This window comes from Antedon bifida, chromosome 9 (genome assembly GCF_963402885.1).
Source record: "Antedon bifida chromosome 9, ecAntBifi1.1, whole genome shotgun sequence".
NCBI lineage: Eukaryota > Metazoa > Echinodermata > Crinoidea > Comatulida > Antedonidae > Antedon > Antedon bifida.
Genome location: NC_136234.1, coordinates 14,364,537 through 14,386,241, shown reverse-complemented (window position 1 = coordinate 14,386,241; position 21,705 = coordinate 14,364,537). Strand labels below are relative to the sequence as shown.

The 21,705-nt window shown below is 33.0% G+C and overlaps 1 protein-coding gene across 2 annotated transcripts; it reads right to left on the bottom strand.

Moving 5' to 3' along the window:
* Positions 1-218: 218 nt before the first annotated feature.
* Positions 219-21,604, bottom strand: LOC144851577 (BTB/POZ domain-containing protein 7-like). 2 transcript variants are annotated; one of them, XM_078709102.1, is made up of 8 exons: positions 21,468-21,604; positions 13,172-14,631; positions 11,421-11,629; positions 9,301-9,376; positions 8,514-8,818; positions 7,619-7,790; positions 5,628-5,932; positions 219-4,680 (listed from the first exon to the last, which is right to left on the bottom strand). In XM_078709102.1, the coding sequence occupies exons 2-8, from the start codon at positions 14,361-14,363 to the stop codon at positions 4,462-4,464; spliced, it is 2,478 nt and encodes an 825-aa protein (XP_078565228.1). In that variant the 5' UTR covers positions 14,364-14,631; positions 21,468-21,604; the 3' UTR covers positions 219-4,461. The 2 variants fall into 2 exon arrangements, with proteins under 2 accessions (XP_078565228.1, XP_078565229.1); XM_078709103.1 differs by lacking the exon at positions 21,468-21,604 and adding an exon at positions 14,709-14,823.
* Positions 21,605-21,705: the final 101 nt, after the last annotated feature.

Genomic DNA, 21,705 nt, shown 5'->3' with positions numbered 1-21,705 from the left:
CAAGGTAGTGTATGTTTAAAAAAAAAAGAAGAGTATGTATATATTGTGGTAATGAATATTAAAGTGATGATGATATTTTCAATCTGTGTAATTACAATAATATACAAACCATTATTTTGATCAGGCTGTTGGTTAACAACTCTGGCATCTGCCTTATAAATGAATACAAAACATGCTCGTTTATACTCATTTAAAAAAAACACACAAAAACAACTGTGTACTAGGCACTGTGTATTATATATTATTCACATTCTTTGGCAAATACACCATTTATGAATATATAATGAGACAGATGTATAAATACAATTGATATAGAATATTATACTATAGCACTGAAACCTAAGGTATCGGGGGGATAGCAATAAACACCGTAGCAAAACTATGGCACTAAACAAAATATTATAAAGTGCTCTACCGCATGTACACAACATACTAGAGAAAAGTAAACTATAGATTTAATACACAAGGTTTCAATCTTTTTTGACTGAATAAGCTTTCATAAAAGCAATCTATTACACTTAAATTCAATCCATATAAGACTGAATCTATAATTTAAATCATTAAAATTCAACTAATTCAATTTATTATACTACATTTTCAACATACTAGATTAAACCAACATTGTATTATTATTTTGTTCATAAGAGTTCTCCAATGCATCGACACAGATTACTTTTTGAAAATTAGAGGCAGGGGGAACACACCAATGAATTCGCGAGGAGCAAAAAAAGTTTAAAAGGACATAAATAACATGTATGGTGCTGTGGCTTCCGAAAGTATTGGGAGAGGTAGATCTTCAAAAAAACATTCTTGGGGGAATCCCCTCATTCAAGGATTTGCACCAGTGCTCCTATAGGGCAAACAATCAAATATGCACACCTATAGACATACTTATCTCCACATATCTAGAAATTTCTAGTGGTAGATAGGTGTGGAAACAGTAATACTGTAGATTACACAAAACCTCACTTCCTGAAAATAGGAAATCTTCTTAGAAACGTTTACAGTTCTTTCATACCATTTAAAGTACATTCCGAGAACAAACTTTATATTGTAAGAAGAACTAAGTACAGTAAAAACCCTCAAAGTGTTCTCTTAAAACTTATATTTTCCCTTGTTAATTTCACAGGAAAGCTTAATAGGTTTTCCATTAATAGAGGTGTCCCCTTAATAGGGCTGTTCGGAGGGGTTCTACTACAGAGGTTTGGAATACTTGAATATCCACACATGTATATTCTGTACAATATATACTATAATCTTAAATAAATAAAAACAATGAGAGGAAAGAAGCAGAAAATGGATAACATACACTTTTTATCTGCGTATAAACAAAAATGTCAGTAGCATTAAAAGATATATTATATACTATATAAAATCATAATTATGTAATAGAGAAAATTGTATACAATTCATAAATTTGTGTACAGAAGATAATTTGTAATAATGTTGTAAATCCTACAGTATATTTTATTATACAATATACAGTGTCTAGGCACATAGTCAAGTTGAAATGTACCAATCCTTTCATATGACATACTGATTATATAACATCATACCAAATATACTTAAAATATTACTATTAGATCAATAACAAAAAATGAATGGGGATCTTAAGCCTTGTCTACACTATCAAACTTTATGTGACAAAGAAATGTGATGTGCCCATATATGGACATGATGGTGTCATATCACTACCATATATGAGCATACCACATTTTTTTTGTCAAACTAGCTTGATAATGTAGACCCAGAGATAAAAAACCTGTAGCCATGTTCACACTGATTCACACAGATGGCAAGCGAAATATTTCTCCTATAAAGTGAACACCACTTAATAAAAATCCTTATTTATTGACTTTTATGTGATTTTGTTTTGCCCATGGGTTTTACATGACAAGTATTTTCTTCTTGTAAAATATACTATTATTGGTATTTAATTGATTTATGAAATGTGTGTATATAACATAGTATATAAGGAATATCTCACTTAAGTATAATTGGTGGACAATACCACTGGTCTATACACCCTAATGGGATTTGAACCCTTAACTCTGGTGTAGAATGTATTTCACCACAACCACATTGCTGCTATCAATGTGGTTTCTATAGTGGGTTTGCTTTTTAACACCAAGAAATTCCCAAACTTAATTGTTTATTAAACATAAGGAGGCACAGTTTACACTGTACAAATGCTATCGCTACAGAATAAAAACACTTTACAGAGTAAATATGAAACGAAAATATCGGCCAAGACGAAACTGAATATTGCTTGAGTATCAGTATATCAAGATGATGTGTATCAACTAATTAGTAATATAGAAATTGTTTTTATTATTAATTAGGATTATTAAACCAAATGTTAAAATTTCACAGAGAAATATTTTAAAATCATGATTATTTAGCATAATATAACATCACGTAATTATAAAATGATTTACTGAGATTAAATAGATTAAAATTGTTTCAATAAATCAATCGATATAATAATATTTAATTAAATTATATACTGTACATGATATACATGTTTAAAATTAAAAACATTAAAATAGAAAAATGGACATACAGTAGAAACCCCTATTGAGTGGACATCTTCAGGACGCCACTTAGTGTCAACTTAATTAGGGTGTCCAAAAAAATGGGTTCCACTATATGTGCCATATTCTATGCAAATTAAGGTGATTATGTAATTATATGAATATATAACATTTATTCTATACCCATGCACAAATACTATAAATAATTTATTATTAAAACGATTCAAAATTAATGTAAACTACCAAAAAATGCACCAATTACAAGCAACTAAAATTCAATTATAATTTCATATTTTTTTCATAATAATTATAAATGTGTATTTTTTTATGATATACAATAAAGTAGCTAAAATCTATGTACATATACTTCTCTTTTCTATAACATAGTCGTTAAAAATCATATCTACATTAACAATAGTTTACTTTAGGTATACAGAATTATATTAATGTTCTTAAAATATTTTTATTTTTTGTGTTCAAATGCAGTATTAAAAATGCTGAATTTTATTACATGCCTGAAAATTGTTTTCAATGTGAGCATATCAAAATGCAATGTACAGCAGTAGCCATAGCCTACTCTATCAAAACAAACACCAAGAAATGGGAAGATTTTGCTAGACATGGTAATTCCTTTCTATACATAAAATAGCATTCTAAAATTTCCCTAGAAATCTGATATCATGGTTCAGACCAAAAATATCTCTTTTCTGTAATTCATTTACTAAACAGTTTTTTTCTCCAACCACAACTTACAATATCTATTAAAAAAATATTCAAAACATTTTCCAGCAGGCAGTCCAGAGTCTGCCTTTTAAATAATAGGTTTTTTGTATATTTTTTCTTATAGAATATAATAATTACACAAAGGTACACAATACAGCAGCATTTTTACAATACATTCTTTTATGAGAGAAAGGGATACAAAAATAGATATAATTTATTTTAAACACACACAGATAATATATCTAAAAGTATTAAAGAAAAAATATAAAACAGTTTATACTACTTTCAAAAAGTACAAAGTTTATTCTAAAATATGCACCCTATTAATACTTAATATGGGTGTCTATTAATAGGGGTGTTGCTTAGGGGAGTCCCTTAATAGGGGTGTTGCTTAGGGGAGTCCCTTAATAGGGGTGTTGCTTAGGGGAGTCCCTTAATAGGGGTGTTGCTTAGGGGAGTCCCTTAATAAGGGTGTTGCTTAGGGGAGTCCCTTAATAGGGGTGTTGCTTAGGGGAGTCCCTTAATAGGGGTGTTGCTTAGGGGAGTCCCTTAATAGGGGTGTTGCTTAGGGGAGTCCCTTAATAGGGGTGTTGCTTAGGGGGTCCCTTAATAGGGGTGTTGCTTAGGGGAGTCCCTTAATAAGGGATAATTTATTAGGGGTCCCTTTATTAGGGGGTCCCTTAATAGGGGTGTTGCTTAGGGGAGTCCCTTAATATTAGGGATAATTTATTAGGGGTCCCTTTATTAGGGGGTCCCTTAATAGGGGTGTTGCTTAATAGGGGTTCCTTAATAGGGGATCCTCTATTAGGGGTCCCTTTATTAAGGGGTCACCTAATGGGGGTGTTGCTTAATATGGGTGGCCCAACAGAGATCCTACTGTACTTCAATTAAAATCATTTTGAAAGGTATTTATTTTAAACAATTTTTAAGGTTTTATTGTTTTTGAAAAATAAAAAAATATAAAAGAAAAAAAAATTGCTATTGTTATGTAAAACCTTTTCTAGGTCTTGTTTTAGTAGCTGACAAAACCCACTTATTGCATACCTTTGTTTTACAAAGCATAACAGTGGGGTGAGAGTTTTATACTCGAACCTAAGACCCTGGTAATGGAAGGCAAGTATGTTTAACCACCAAACTGTGCATCTATATAATCTAATAATTAACTTTTACACTTTAAATGAAAGTTATATGTAAACACAACATGTTACACGTCTGTACATGCATTAGTATCACGTCTGCTGTGGCCTGGCTTATTACTTGATTTTTTCCTACGTGAAAAGTGGCCATCTCCAAGTTCTGGTTCCTGCAATAACATTTGATTGACAGATGGTGCTGTAGCTATTGTGATGTCAGGACTTGATGGAATTGCGATGTCTGGCATGATGTCGCTGAGCATGGGTACAACTTGTGCAGCAGCGGCAACCTAAAAAGAGTCAATAGATAACAGTCTTTAGTTTTTTTTATATTTCATACACATCCAACATCAAGTGACTTGCCAATTACATGATGGATAAACTATTTTATAATTTATCGTGCTCATAAATTAAGTCTCATTTGAGGCTTAGGGAGTGGAATTGAAAGAATCGCGATTTATAACCCTGCCACTAGGTCAGAAAGCATGTTAACCACCAAGCTACAGCTCCACTACAATCAATAAATAAAATGATAATTAAAAAGAGAAATTATTTTGGAAAAATATTACGCTTTATTTGGAACAAATAGACTATATTCTAGGGCTATAGAAATTAATTTTTTTTTTTTTTACTTATCCATACCAATTAAAAACAATCTACTGGCAAAAATGACTAGTTTGCTATTGTGAGCCAAGGACAACTAATTCCCTCCATGACATAATAAAATTATTTTATAGCCACAACATCCTATTTGCTGTCAATCATAACATGCTCAATACTTTTAGTTCCTGTCAACAACATTACAAGTTGCAAAGGTTATTTCCAATAATGTTCTGTATAGCTAAGTGGTACATATGTATTGCACAATGTGCTTTTGTTAAACATTTTTTTTATCTTTATCCCCAGGTATATCTTTTGAGAACTTTACATTAAGTAGAAAAGCATATTTTTACCAGACTAATCCATAACAATGAAAAAAAAAAGAAACCACAAAAACATACATTGCATTTGCAAAATTATAGAAAAAAACCACATAAAACTAACAAGGGGCAATATATGTTTTAACACTACAAATATTTTATGGTACACACATTAAGAGCACAGTTTTTGGGTCCCAAAGGTGTCCCCTTAATATTCTATTGTATAAAAAAAATATAACTTGAACAATCGTACATTCTACCTAATATAATTTATGGTATTAGTGTATTTTAAATGTATAAATGAATATATACGGTACCTCAGGTGGATCTGGCGTAGGAGTAACAGCGCCATCTTGTGAGCCATGTTGAACATCCCATACTCGTCCAAACATTTCTTCTTCGTCGTCACGTCCACAATCCTCGCCATAATGTTCTGGTATACTTTGAAATATTTCAACCGATTCGTCGGGCAGGCCAAATTCACGGACTACCCTTGTCCGAATCTCACGTGAGACGGCTGCACTATCAGTATGCGCAAGAGCAAATGCTCGCTGCGTAAGGTTGCATCTTCTCAGCTCTTTTTCACGTTGTAACATTGCTGTTACTGTCGAGTTATCAGGTACTGAAAAACACAAGTTTATATGTAAATGTAGGTTTTCTTCCATTGAAGATGCCGCCAATTAAAGACGCTTTCCTTGGACAAACATAAAAAACAGTATATTACTATTATTATTTTTGGTTGAATTTAACCATTTTTTTGTGAAAACATTATTTATAAACTTACAAAATGGCCTATTCAAAATCTGACTTTATTAATCTTCATTTTTCATGTTTTTGGGGGACAATACATTTTTAAAAGTAATACAAAACTACTGAATGTGAACACACTATTAAGAACAAATAAATACAATCTATATTTATCCTACATGTCAAACTAAAAATCAATTTGAATGAATCCAATAGTTTGTTTAAACAACCAAATCGTATTTTGTGTAAAGGTTACGGTCTACATTAGTGAGTAAAAGATTGTTTACTCAACCCGCAAGCTCTATCGTAAGACCCTGTCTGCATATATTTTAGGCCACGACCCCAATCTAAATGTTTCAGTATCCAACCTTGGAATAACCACCCAGGAATGGTCAAATGTGGGTGCGGCTCATGTAGTATCAAACACAACCATTTATCCAATTACTAGATCACTTTGGAAAAGCAATACTGTATACATGATGCATTGCCACCACATAAATATTGTCACTATTTTTTCATATAATACTGCAGGCAACTAATTTTCAGTCCATATTTTGGACAGATGTAGATATAGTAGTACTATTCAAAGCAAATTATAGACAATCAAGTTTTTCATGGCCTGTCACAGTTTCATATCCCTATTAATTAAGCAAACCTTATAAACCCAAGTATATAAATCTTAAAAATTAAGTGTTGTATTGTATAAAAGTCACATGTTTGAAACTCGTAAAGAAGCATAATTTCATGATCAATTTATGGGAGAATATCTGTTTTAATAGTTGAAAATTATGCTACATAGTGTCCCTATTATATTAAACACGGTGTTTAAATTTGTTTAAATTTGTTTTAAGATATATTATGCATGTAAATTGTATGCTTAACTTCATGAGACTTGTAGGTCATTACTATTAATATTCCATATATTGTAAAATAGATAAAATGTATTTTATTATCATTAATGCCTTTAAAGTACTTTTTTTTTCAAATTAATGCCTAGATGCTTAAAATCCAGACCAGACTAAGGCGCCTTAACATGTAACTAAAGATTTGTCAGCTGGGCTAACACTCAGCTAGACAAGTGTTAATTCTCAGACCTGATATTAATCATCATTGATATTTTCAGATAATTATCAGGATCTAGAACAGTTATCAAGAATAAACATTAAACTACAATGTATATCAGACTTCATGTAAACAGCCCCAAGGTCAAAGCAGAACATTTTCACAGCATTAACAAAGAATGTGAATGTTCTATATTAACCTTTGACCACCTGACAAATGGTAGTTAAAATCATGATATATCCGCAATTTGTGAATCCCATCCGGAGGTTAGTAATCCCTAATGTAATATAAGTACGGCAGAATATTTGACAAACAAGGATGTAGTAGGCATCATGGGATAGATTTCAATCGTAACAAAATAAATTGTTTGAAAGTCAATTTGTCGTTCAGTCACCTCTAAGCTTATGTGGCAAAAAATAGTTTACACAGATAGAGGGTGGCAGACAGAAATAAAAGACATCTATTTTTCTCTTGACACAATCTCATTATGATGTCATACCTGGTAAGTTATTTGTAACAACTGATGGTGGGTATGATGCACACTGCCCTCGCTGGTTTGGGGAATACTTTGTATCATCCAACATATAGAGCGTATCGGGTACGTGCGACATGCGTATCATGCGTAAACGTACCAGCTCCATCTCTGCTGCCATTTGCTCTTCCAGCATTGTCTAAAATATAAAATTAAATTAGCCAGATTATGTGGATGAACTGCCTAATTTATTTTATTTATTTATTTTATTTTGAACAGTTCACACCCAACAGGTTGAATCTAAACATAATAAACTACAGTATAATAATACATTCATATTAGCAACAATAACAAAAAAGTCTATACAAGTCCAGGTATTAAAAACAAATTATAACTATATTCACTTGAATCGAAACATCCTTGAGTTATGGTACGCATTTTTCATGTTACAAAAAGTAGATAAAAATATTGTGCATGCACATTAGTGAACACTTTTGATTCACGCAAATAAATTTGAACTACAACCGGCTTTATTTTGTCGGTTAAGGCAGGGGCACCGCAAACCATAGCTACGCAATCGGCACAGGTTCAAGACACTCCTCGACCATTTTTCTGGTGGTAGTCTTCTCAGATAAGGACTTAAAACTGGAGGTTCAGTGTACACATCTGGTTTGTTTGCACCAGTACATCTTTCGGAAGAGTAGGGAGTTACCCGGGTATACTAATCCATTCAGCCCGTCATTGTGGACAGACGAACAGGCGCCGTTTGGTGGCAGCATTCGACACAAAGGGATCTTTAGAGGAGTAGAAGAAAGTTGTGGTATGTGTCGTCCACCCTTATGGGCAATTCAGCCCAGTAGGCTACAAGTCACAGGTTATTCTCTCATTTACATTTACATTTCATTTAAAAACTTAAAATTACCTTTGCTTCTTCCATATAAGGGCTGAAAAGCCTAGGCCTTGGATACCGCCTTCTTGATTTGCCTTTCACCCAATAATTCACAGACAATGGTTCTTCCCCATCAACCATATGCGACGGTAACATTGGGATTAGTCCACGCTTGATGGCGCTGTTCAGAATGTCATGATTACGTGGAATGATGTGCTGTACTCGTACATATGGTATGATGTCGCTGAGAATCTCTCGTAGTTCCATGTTGTCCAAGTCACGCCGTTTAATACCTTTGCGACTTAGGCTGTGCTGCGTGTTGCTGACTACGTTAGGTTCTGAAATAACATACAAGTCTTATTAGAAATAAATCAAAATCAAGGTGTTCTACTGCGAAGTAAAGAAAAATAGCATTTTTTTTTTATATTTCATATTTGTACAGATATAAACAGAATGAATGACAATTGTATTGTCAGTGAACTCGGCCAATCAATGCACAGCAATTCCATGTGATCAATGTAATAAAGATTATTACAGCATTTCATTGCAACATTAAATAAAAGTAATATAGAATAGTTATCATATACTGTAACTTTCATATAAGGTCTTGCATTACAAATAAGTGCAATTGGGTGTCGCATTTCAATCTTAATTGTTTTACATGTCTGAATAAAGTATTGAGGAAGTGGCCCTGTTTTGACCATAATACTGGTACTAAGACAAAGCTAGGATTTTAACTTCCATGTATTGGTATCTAATCGTCATATTTAAAAGGCCTGTCTGTATTATTAGCTTTTAACTAATTTGATAGATTATTTACCTCGTTCTTCCATTTTCTTAACAAGTTGCTGCTCTCCCCATTTGACCACAGCTTTCAATACTTCAAGTTCACTTGCCTACAAAATATAATAAATTAAATTGTATTATTGGGCTACTGTAGGGACCTTTCAATTTGCAACAACCTAGGAACTGGTTACGTTATGTTACATCATTGTGCACATACAGTGTCATTGGGACGTTCTTTCTCACTAGATTTCTCACACAGTTTCAGTTGATTCTAGGACCAGACAACAACCAACAACACAATATGCATAAGGTCAAACTAGTTTGACAAAAATGTGCCAACATATGGTAGTGATATAACATCATTCGAGTCCATATATGGGACTTGTCACATAAAGTTTGATAGTGTATACAGAGCCTAAATCTGAACTACTAGATGAAGTGAGTTTAGACCTCCAACAACCAAAGCCTAATGGCTGATATATCAACCATAGGGTATATTTTGCAAACCAAGATAATATTTTGAATCACGATACATGATATAATCTTAAGCTCTGTCTACACTATCAAACTAGTTTGAAAAAAAAGTGTGATGTGCCAAAATATGGTAGTGATATGCCCAAATATGGTAGTGATATACTGGGCTCGCACTGGCCGATCGCCAAGTCGCCATGGGCGAAAACGTTTCCAGATTGGCGAAAAATAAAACGGCTACTTTAGCCATTTTGCCTATGACATATGATAAAATAGATAATAAAATAATCATTTTGGCGAAAGCATAAAGTCCAACTAAAAGGTCCATTTGTCGATCTTCAAGCATTTATTTTGTTCGTTATCATGTTGTTTACTTCAAGCTCCGTTTTCGTCAACTTGTTTCGTTGTACCAGGCGTCTCTTTGTTATTTCAATATGATGGAGATAGCAGAGGTAGACTGCACAGAATGACCGACGTTACACGACACACGGATGATGCACAAACGATCGACGACTCGACAGCCGACTGTGTCGGCTATTTACCGGGATTGTCTATTTTTCGATAAGGGTGTTCTTTTCAGATTAAAAAAAACATAGTATCTTCAATGAATGATCTTATCGAAATCAATATTTATGCGTTATGCATTTTAGGCTCCAATAATGTAGTTTCATATTTTACCCTTAATAAAGTTTCCTCGTGCGTGCAGTGCGTCAGTAGAGTAAACAAAACAACATTCGGGAAATGGTAGAGTCTAACGGGGATTTAGCTAAACACACACGTGCATTTATTGCGGACTATATAAACAGCAAGGCCGGCCGCCGGCTTCTGTGTTGTTGGGTAATAAATAATCGAGCCGGGATGGTATAAATTTCTCCCCCGACAGAAACGCCTTTTCCCTGTGCTTTGGCCTATATTATCTGCACGTTCAACAACGATACGAGTGTTCGTTTGCTAGAAATATTTTTAGCATATAGGCCTACGACGTACCGTCGTACATCATTTTGTAGGCTAGGGGCCTAGCTAGGCCTGCGCTACTGCACTTTCGCACCTCTTGAGCATACCCAATTAAAAAACATTCACCCGCTGCGCGGCGGTGACGGTGGGTGACCGTGAAAGTCTTAACATTTTCGCGTGTTACGAAAGCCACCAGCCAAGCGTAAAAAACAAAAATAACATAGCGTTCAGAGGATTTAAGAAAACTGTAAAATGTTTCTTATTAAATTGATAACTGTATGAATGCTGTATGATTAAAAACAATTTGAACAATTGTTTTGATCATATAAAATACAACAGCAATTATTTTTTAAAATCAAATATACAGTGATTTAGGCATGGCTCTCTTTCCCCAAATGCCTTACAAAAACGTTCAGGAAACAGTGTATAGACCTATTAACATAGATAAATTAACTAAAACGTTTTTACCATTATATTTCAACAATTTTTAATTTTGGCTAATGACCGATTCATTTGGCTAAATAAAAAAATTGGACTTTAGCCATTTTGGCTATAGATAAACTGATTTGACTAAAAAAAATATTTTGACTTTCGCCAAATGGCTAAACAAAATGAAATGTTAGTGCTACCCCAGATATAACATCATCATGTCCATAAATGGGGAAATCACTTTTTTGATAGTGTAGACTGAGCTAGGGACGAAATGAAAATTAGAATAACACCACTCACCTGCAAAAAGTCTGATTTAAGGGCAGCGAGCAAATCACCCTTTGTGATGTCACACAATGTAGAAGAATTCATAATTGATAGAAACTCTTCTTTCATGTAATGCATGGCTTGTCTATGCACCCAGCTTGAACCATGAGGTTGACAGCTCCAACTCAAAATACTAATTATGTTTTCAGTGTTGATACTCTCCGCTATTACATCTTCACAGGCTATAGAAAGAAAACATATACAAAATGTGTTAATCCAAAGGTAAATTAATGAAAAATGTATTTTGAACTGATTTGATTTTTAATTTTATGTAGTTAAGTTCTTCTGGGGCCCCAGAAATTTCATGGTGACTCTGTTGCTTTTGGGGTCCTAGGACATGATGTCGAATAAATAAATGAAATGAATGAATTAAATCACTGGCTGGATCTCAATGAAGATACATAAATACTAAAAAAACAGTAAAGTATAAAATAGCCAGAAAGCAGTGCCAAGCTTTTGGAAAACACTAATTCCTTTTTTCAGGGCCATTTCTACTGCAACAATTCAACAATGTTTTCTAAAACATTTTTTCCCAGTAAGAAGGAAATGTATTTGAATAATTTATATATGTGACTTTTTGGCAAAGGGAACATTTTTAAAGGATTGTTACAAACAAATTTCAGTTTCAATTAAAGCATACTGTAGAAAATGATATATAGTTGTTCTTTATTTAATAAACAACCTTTAGTACGTATGTAGTATGCATTATTTATTATTGAAGAACGGGAAAATGGCTAAATGCTTATTCTACAATGTTAATTCTGAATATCGAATATGAATTGAGCAATTATTAATTTCAGAGAGAAATGTTTTTGATACAAATTTTATTATTCTAATTCTTGAGAGGAATCATTTTTCCAAGAAGTTCTAATCACTGCACAATATTTTAATTTTCTAGCTTTTGCATAAAAATAGCAATAACAAATTCATAATCAGAAGATTAATTCCATTAATATGTACAGTACACGGATGTGCTACTATTGAACTTATTACTGGTTAATGAAGCAAGCTGTTTTTTCTACAATCAATTGTTAATGCTTACTCAATTTCGTATGGAAACAGGAAGATATTGTACTATCTATCAGTGCAATAATACTTTCCCTAAAATGTAGGTAATTTATTGTTCAAATGATCTGTTTAGTGTAAACACAGCATTAAATATTAACCAATTTATACTACAATTAATGAGATATTTACCCTTTTTACAGGCATTATTGTATTTCAACAGAAATCTATAACACAAACAACTCAAAATGTGTTACAGTACCTCTTTCTAAACCACTTGACCAAAACTTGCGCCGTTTAAGTTGGGTAACTTTTAATTCCCCTTGGCCATTCAGTTATAGTATATGTTAGAATGGCCTAAAAAATGTTTTTTTTGTAATAATTTCCTTGTGAAGACCCAATACCCGTTTTTATCATATTCTCCACGCCGCATTTAAGTAGCAGAGATTTCATCATGAATTGAATGGTGTAGTCATTTGTAGCTATATTAGATTTTTTTACATTTTTAATTACAAATTTACTAATATTTATTTATTAAATGGTCGTACAGTAGATATCAGGGTGTCTTTGTTTTTATTATATTTATTATTATATTTGTTGATGCAATGAAAAGTAATTTGCAAAACATTTTTATTTGGTTTCGCTGTTGTGTAATATATCACGCACCAAACTCAGACGAGTCAATACAAGGAGCAGAGATTCTATTTCTGATGACCTACCTTGTGCCATGGATGTCATATCAAGAAACTGCGCTATCTGATAGCACTCCATAGCTTGATCAATCCGCGAAACTGGTTTTCTACCAAGAACCATAGCTTGAGCTTCACCCAAACTGCTCTCAAGCCCGTCGTCTTTAATCAACGACAAATCCAAAGTGTCTAAATAAATAGCGTTTAATAACACATGGGCATACTTTTTAGGAATTACATTAGCGTCCAGTACAATTTTGGTCCTTTTTGGCATTTCGTTTTCTCTCCTCTCTTCCGATTCTCTGTGCTTCCTTTGCAAGAGGTTGCGGAAGAATGGCGACCTCGCTGACAAGATGGCTTTGTGACAGAGGAATGTGTTTCTGCTGGATCTGCTGGCACTTACTGGCATTTGTTCACTGTGTTTTGATTGTGAATCCGACGCAAATACTACAATAGCATCTGCAAATTCACCCGTATCTAATAAGTATTTAAAATCTTGTTCTAAAATATTTGGTGTACCAAATTTATCTCCTAATTGTATCAACACATCAAGGCTTTCTAATCGTGGGTCGTGAGTGTCAATTTCTCCGGTGTACAAATATTTCAACAACACCGAAAACATGGTAACGTCCACGCCTGGCAACTGATTGATTGGAATACTGTTGCAGTAGCCGGGAAATTTTGCTAAAACTTCGCGGAAATACCGACACCGTACAGAAAGAATCGCTCGGTGTGCCGGGAACACGGTACCAAGAAAAATCAAGTCTACGTCAGCACAATGCTGACACGCGTACAGATGGCTTAAATTCTGGCTTAAAGAAAGCGTTTTTGGCCGAGCCAATGTCGTTTGAATTGACATTTGTTTTAAAATGGCTAGTGATTCATATTCGTCGACAAGCGCTTTAACATCGCGTATGTTCCATGACGACAGCATGTCTTTGACGGCACGAGCATAATCGAGTGACTTTGTGTGTCTCTTTTTACCAACTAGTTTTTTCTTTATCGTTGCTAAACTTGTTTTCTTCTTTTTTTCCTTCTCTACTTTCACAGGCATTGTGGCATGCCTTGGTTCAAGGACTTCATCGCCACGCACAGACGAATCTCGTGGGAATAAAGTGGCACTATGTTCACGGTCGACGTGACCGTCCATGTCAAAGTTTACTGTTCGATGCTTGGACCTATCTCGACCTTGTCCAGGTATCGATGTAGCATTGTTCCCCATAACAACGCTGTGGAGTATACTTCAAACTTTTACGAAATACGTTCTTACATAATGGTAATAATCTTCAATAAATTTCAAGTGTGTTTTTCACAATAGTACAGAACGCACTTGATACAATCAATCAAAATTCAAAAAAACAACTGGTGCGCAATCAACAGATTTTTTTTTCTTGGTTTTGTTTCAAGACATCTTTTATATCAATCCGTTTAGCAACAGTGGTTCAGCATGTGTTGTCAATTTCCCTTAATGTCGCTGATTGTTCTGCGTCCTAGAAGATAAAATTATAGAGATTGAATTTAACAGAACCAGATGACTCATATAAATATGAAGTAGAATTGAGCTCACCTGGTAGATGTTATTGACTCATCCCTGCCCCATCCAAAACAGCTCATTGTTGAAAAAACATTTCCCATACTGTACTGCACATACAGTAGGTCAATTTCATAAAAACAACTGTACACTGTAAAATACTAAATACCGTCTAGATTTTATTAATATAAAATGCAAACATGTATCAAGTACTGTACCTAAAATAAAAGCTTGGGTGTTAAATATTGTTTAATGTTGAAAAAACATTTCCCGTACTGTACATACAGAAGGTCAATTTTATAATAATATTGAAGACTGTAAACTATACCCTCTAGATTGTATTATTATGAAATGCAAAAATTGATTAAGAGAAGTATTGCACCTAAAATAAAAAAGCTTGGGGGTTAAATATTATTTATTTGTTGTCATTAATGGGTTGTCTTTGGTTTACCTATTTCCTGCTCAGAGTCTAGATCATTTTAATAATCAACAAACACTCACAGCGCTCTGATCTTATAGCGCTATATAAATGTCGCAATATTAATTATTAATAATAATGGTGGTCGAATAAAAAACAAACCTCTTAAAACTATGAACACAAAAATCATAAGAGATTTTAATTATACTTATCACAAATGTTTATTTTATACCATGGAAAATATCTCACTCTTCAACAATTTACTTCCTTTAAAAATACAAAATGGTAGATTACACAAACCCCACACTACTAATTTGTCAATAGTCTGAATTTAATATTTGTATAGACATAATGATAACAGATTTTTCTAAAAAGGATGTTAAACAAAAGAGTGAATACTATGGAAGAATTTGTTTTGTGAATAGCTCAGTAATGTAAAGTGTTATCTGAGAGTGTATTCAAGTAAATATGTATTGGTATGCAAATAGAAATGTATGGGTATTCAAATAGTATTCAGTACAGAAGAGTATTATATTTCTCAGTACTATTGATGTATGTTTTTCTTGGTAGGAAGCCATGATTTTTAGTAATAAACTACATACAATACATAGGCAGGAACAACAAACAAATGACATGTACAGTAAATATGAGGTGATAATTTAGCTAAACATTGTATGTAGTGCAATATTAACTGAAATTGGTGGAAATTTATACAGTATTTGTCATTAATGAGATTCTACACAAATGAAAGAAGTTTCAATAAGTACTGTGGCCTTATTCAACAATCATTCTTGTGAGACATTTCCCTTAATTAAATACTGACCAGTTAAGTATTTTAGTGAAGTCAATTTTTAATATAATGCTTTAAGATAGGTCCTGTGTCACCAAGGTTTTATGTTATGATGTTCATTCTCTTTACCGCTTACGTAAAATATGTAGGGATTATTCAAATCAGTTGCCAACATTTATATTTTATAATAAACAGGAGAAATTTTATACCCGGAGCTACAGTACAGTATCCTCCTTTAAGTGGTTCAATTGGATATTATAGTAAGAGTTGGAGTATGTACAGTATGGCTACATTCTTTGGTACAACAAAATATACATTTTAGGCTTTACTCTACATTTGTGTCAGAATGTCAATTAGTTACCACGGAATTGCCCTTGTATAAAACATTGACTTGACAGCAAAAAGGTGTTGAAAATAGTATAATAATGTTGTTGATATAGTTCTACTGTAATGCACTAATTCGTTCACCAATACTAACTACACAGACTGTAATTACGTTTTAATTTTAAATATCAGCAAATATTATAATGTCAATTTCCACACATAACTCGCGTGGGTGGATGTATTGGTCTTTAGATTACATGATTCTAGGTTTACATTACAATAATAGACAATGTGGAAAATCTACAGTAACAATATGTTAATTAGTTAGCTGTATGCACATATTTGTATTCATAATAAATATTCGTATTTAATAAATATTATATGATGTCAAATAACTGAATGCACTTAATGCATTTATCGTAATCCTCTGAGAATTGTTAAGTGTTGGCATAACAACGATCAGCAATATTTTTTATACACTAATTATAATATTTACAAATTATATCATACTCCATAAATTCATTATATCAGTATGCACAAGTATCTGAAATTGTTTGATTTTGTTGGCTCTCCTACAGGTCACCATCTTTACTATAACCTAACAATAACATACTAAAGTGTAAAAATTAAGGATATTTTTACAAATCACAGTCTACAGTTATTACTTGCCCCAAGTCTGTAATTGTCTTTTTTATGTTAGTACACCAGTCGGCATTTCGATTTTTGTGTGTATATGAAACGCCATATGTGCCAAAATATTTTTTTTTTTTACTAATTTTAAAAAACTGCCTTGGTAGAACCTAGACTAAGTTACAGTATGTAATCCCAAACCAGTTTTTTATTACCACACATTTTATTTATTCTCAAATGTATAAAAGTTACAGACATAATTCAACAGAATAATTACATTATTACAGACATTTAATAATCATAAAGTGTATTGTTGTAGGCATTTAATATGGTTTACCAGTGTTGGTGCTCTGGTGACCCCCATCAACCATTATCAGCATTATGACCTTATGACCAACTGAAACTACTGTACACTAAAATCACATTAAATACCCATCTAACTATACACTGTACCCTGGAACAGATAACACATTTTCCAAGAAACTATTATAGCATACAGAAAAGTAATTGTGCTAGGCAGGTACACTCACTTACTGTATCTTAAAAGCCTTCCACCTAGCTTAAATTTAATGCAGAAACTACAAAGAAAACTCTGAGTACCAGTCTTAAGTATTGTTTTATTTCTTTCCCACCCCCTAGATCCTAGCTTAACAACCATCCATCCCTGGTCTACAGTACATCCCTGTATTGCACGATAATGATGCCTGTATCTTGACAAGCACTTGAACTGTTACCTAATCGAATGGTTGACACTTCCCTTGACAGAAAGTAGGTGTCATGGGTTATTGTGTGAATTTTATTACTGCACTGTACATGCAATTAAATTATTTATTTTATTTATTCAATTTTCTGCCATATACAGTACAATACAAAGAAGACAAAACAAATATAAAAGGCAAGGAAAGACCAAACAGGTGCTAAACACCTATGCTAGTTGGTCAACCCAGAACAGAGCACAGAAATAAACCAACAAAAATTACATTCTACAATTAAAGCATCTACAAGAAAGCAACCAACTAATACCGTACACACATTTTCAATATCAAAATTATGGGGGCTACTGTAGATTATACATTGAAAGTGATAACTGTAGTTACATGACACTTTGTGTAAAACATTAATTTCTAATCTCTTTTCAGAATGATTTGAACGTACCATTTTTGTTATATTCTTGCAAATGTACAAAATACCCTACAGCACAGTTGTTTTTAATATTTTTTGCACACAAAACAAATTTAAATTTAAAAAGTTTGCAAAATTTAGGTCATGGCCATCAGATTAAAATAAAAAAAATAATAAATTAAAATAAAATATGGTAAAATGCATTTTAAAATTGTCATTGCATAATTTAAATTAATATCAGTATATTTTTACTGTATCTGTTTAAATTCATTTACTGTAGAAACTTAACATCAAATTATATCGTTATTGAATTGAATGAGGATGCATCAATCATATTGCCAGATACAGTATCATATCAAATACTGTACACATCATTATTGAAAACTACTGTAGAAAACTATATTTTTCATATTTTGGTGCTTGTCCAAAACTAGCTGACGTTTGCTGGATTGTAATTTTGGAAAAAATTGTAAATAGCTTTTAGACTAGGCACGACTAGCCAAGTTCTGTAAATTCAACTTTTTGCATTTGCTTATTTGTTATTTGGGTTGTTAATTTTCTCTAAGTTACATTTTTTACAACTATACCACAGAGAGTATACTATACAGTAGTAGTCAGGCGCGGATTTAGGCGGGGGCTAAATAGGCTTTAGCACCCCCTAAAATTAAACAGCCATGTCTTTTTTTAAAATAAAATAATGACTATTTTTATTTTTCTGTAATCTGACGGATCGTTTTTACCATTTATGAAATATTTAGCCCCTTACCGGCATCCACCCCCCCCCCCCCCCCCCACCACCACATCTATAATGCTGGATCCGCCCCTGGTAGTCTAGATAAAAAATAATAATTTCGAGCCCTGTTAGTGTTACAACATGACCTGGAATAACTAGTTAACAGCAATTAGCCTTTAATATCCAGCACACGATACATAATTCTGTATGATTACATTACTGTATGAGTCACCAATAACAGAGTCATCTAAAAATCATCGTTTGAAGCGTACAAATGTAATTGCATTCACAATGATTTTACATGATATGAAAACTCCTAATATAAGGCTGAAATCAATACTTAGAATACAGTGCTCATTACTAATCTACTTTACTATTGTGCTCCTAAATATAGATTTCTTTACTCTTGTGCATTTAATCAAATTCAAAATGAATTTTAAAATATTTATCACAGAATCAATTTCTTTGAATATTGTCCTGGCTTTAGCACAGCATACGAGAAACCGTGTAATGATGATTCGGTTTACCTTTTGGTTTTTCCTCTCTCTCTCTTTCTGGATGCTGTTTTCCTTGTTCCTAATCCTATACATAATTTTTTTTAGATGAATAATGAAACGTTAAAATAAAGCTCTGCTAATTTTGCTAGCGTTTTGGTTTTGATTTAGCTTTTTGCTTATTTCATTTTGTATATAGCCACTGATACCAACATCATTGTCATTTTTTCAGTAATTTGCTTTTGAATAATATATACTATAGTGTTTTACATAATTAATGTATTATTATTTATAATATGTATTAAATATTTCATAATACAGTAGCAACATAATTACTACCGGATTCACAATTGCAATCTTTCATTTCATTAGTATAGTAGTAACGGAGTCATACAAACAATTTAATTGTACATTTTTGCTATTTATTCACTAAACTACTGTACCAGACAAATGCAAAGTACAACCTACACCTACTACTACTACTACTTGTACTTGAATACTGTAAAGTACAGTACTATTGGGACTTGGTACAGTAGGGCTTGGTGTTTAGGAGGACCCCTTTTAAGTGATGTGCACACCAAATATTCTCATTCCCTGATTTGAATTGAGCATTAACCATTCATTTCTACCTTTATTTATTGTACAATAATCCCATTGTAATGTTTTTTTTATATATTTTGTTAATATTGGCCTCTGCTTAAAGTCTACTTCAAGTCTACTTCTAGACTTATTATGAGTTAACCACCATCCACATTTATAATATGTAATGATTTTTTAAAGAAAAATATATAAATTATTATTTGTGGAAAACTAATAAACAACAACAATAACCTGTACTGTAAAGAAGACTAAAATTCTATGAATGTTTATAATCATATTTGGATTGAAACAGGAAATAAATCAAACCCAAATAAAATCCTTTAAAATAATAAACTAAGGATGTGATGTCTGAGGCTTTACATTAACCTTGTATTTATGAGTGAATGAATACTAACAAAATAGATAATAAAAACTGAGTTGTATTGTTTAATAGCAGAAAATCTAAGAAATAAACCTTTTCTTTCTAGGACAATCACTTTTGTAAGAAATAATAATTATTATTACCAAAACTACATAAATTTTAACTTGTCAAATAGATAACTCACAACCACCCCAGGTCTACAACCACAACCAGCCAGGTCAAACAAATCGGAACAGTACTAAATATGCGTAAAGTATTTTTAATCAAATAATGAATGGAGGTTGTATATTCGCAAATACAGTACATTGAATTAGTTTGCTAAATTTCATTTTAACTTTAAACCAAATTATAATAGAAAATCCAACAAATTTAATCAGTCCAACAAAGTAAAAAGAAAACTGTGACATTCATATAAGACTATGTGTCTACAACAATTAGAACTCTAGGATCTTAAATACCCAGTTAGCAAGTTAGATTATTTCACCTGTCTTTCCACTGCGGAAAGAGCACATAAATAAAAAAGATTAATTGATGGTGTCAACAATTTCGATTAACAATAAAAGTTAATTAATATTGAATGACTTTACTTTATATTTACTATTTAGTAATAAATAGGCCTAGGCCTAGGCCTATTTATTAATGCACTTGTCAATTGTATGACCCACTATACGACCCCCGGGAGAGGTGCGTCATTTGTCCGACGTGTGTCATACCTTATGAATACCATGACGCACATGTGCGTCAAAAATGTGACTTACCTTTAGGTGACCATGACGCACCCATTTTGACGCACTGTGACCATGTTATTTATGATATGGTGGGTGGTAAAGTGACAGACATTGACCCACCATTGTTCATTGATGTGACGTACCATCTAGGTTTTTTGACGCACCCCTGCGTCAATAATTATTTGTAAATGACGCACCATTGACGCACCTCTCCCGGGGGTCGTATAGTGGGTCATACAATTGACAAGTGCATAATTGTACAGTATAATTCCATCAAGTTGATATAAAAAGTAGGCTTAACCAGGTTATAGCACAATAGGCGAGAGCTAAACACTACATACACATCCCCTACACAGTACCACCACACAGTAGCTGAATACCCTATCAGAACAGGAGCTCACTCAGGTAGGCGGCCTAGACTAACTACAAACAGTAGAGTAGTCAGCACAGCAGACGACTATGACACGGGTACGGACGGTACACTAGCTAGTCACCAACCGAGAAGGACGTTACGGTATTTGTAGTTTAAAGCAATACTAGAACAAACAATTATACTTAAAATTATGTAATAATGAGTTAAATTGTATATACTAACGTCTATAGATGATGATATTACATATATGTTTAGTGAACACCGAATATTTTGACTAATAAGTGGGAAAAACAACCCACAATCTTGTTGCTGTTTGCGATCGACGAAAATTAATAAATCTCTTTTGACAACAACTACGCCACCTATCGTCGATGATCCAGACGTCTAGTCTCCTCTAGTCTCCGATCCTCTGCTGCTGATTCGTGGTGTTTTTTTAACGTGACGTGTGCATTACTGTATA

Excerpts from the sequence above, each read along its gene's own strand:
- LOC144851577 (XM_078709102.1), bottom strand. The coding sequence starts at position 14,363 with ATGGGGAACAATGCTACATCGATACCTGGACAAGGTCGAGATAGGTCC. Across the intron at positions 7,791-8,513 it reads CTTATATGGAAGAAGCAAAG|ACAATGCTGGAAGAGCAAAT; the intron begins GTAATTTTAAGT and ends TTTATATTTTAG. Across the intron at positions 4,681-5,627 it reads CTACGCCAGATCCACCTGAG|GTTGCCGCTGCTGCACAAGT; the intron begins GTACCGTATATA and ends GACTCTTTTTAG.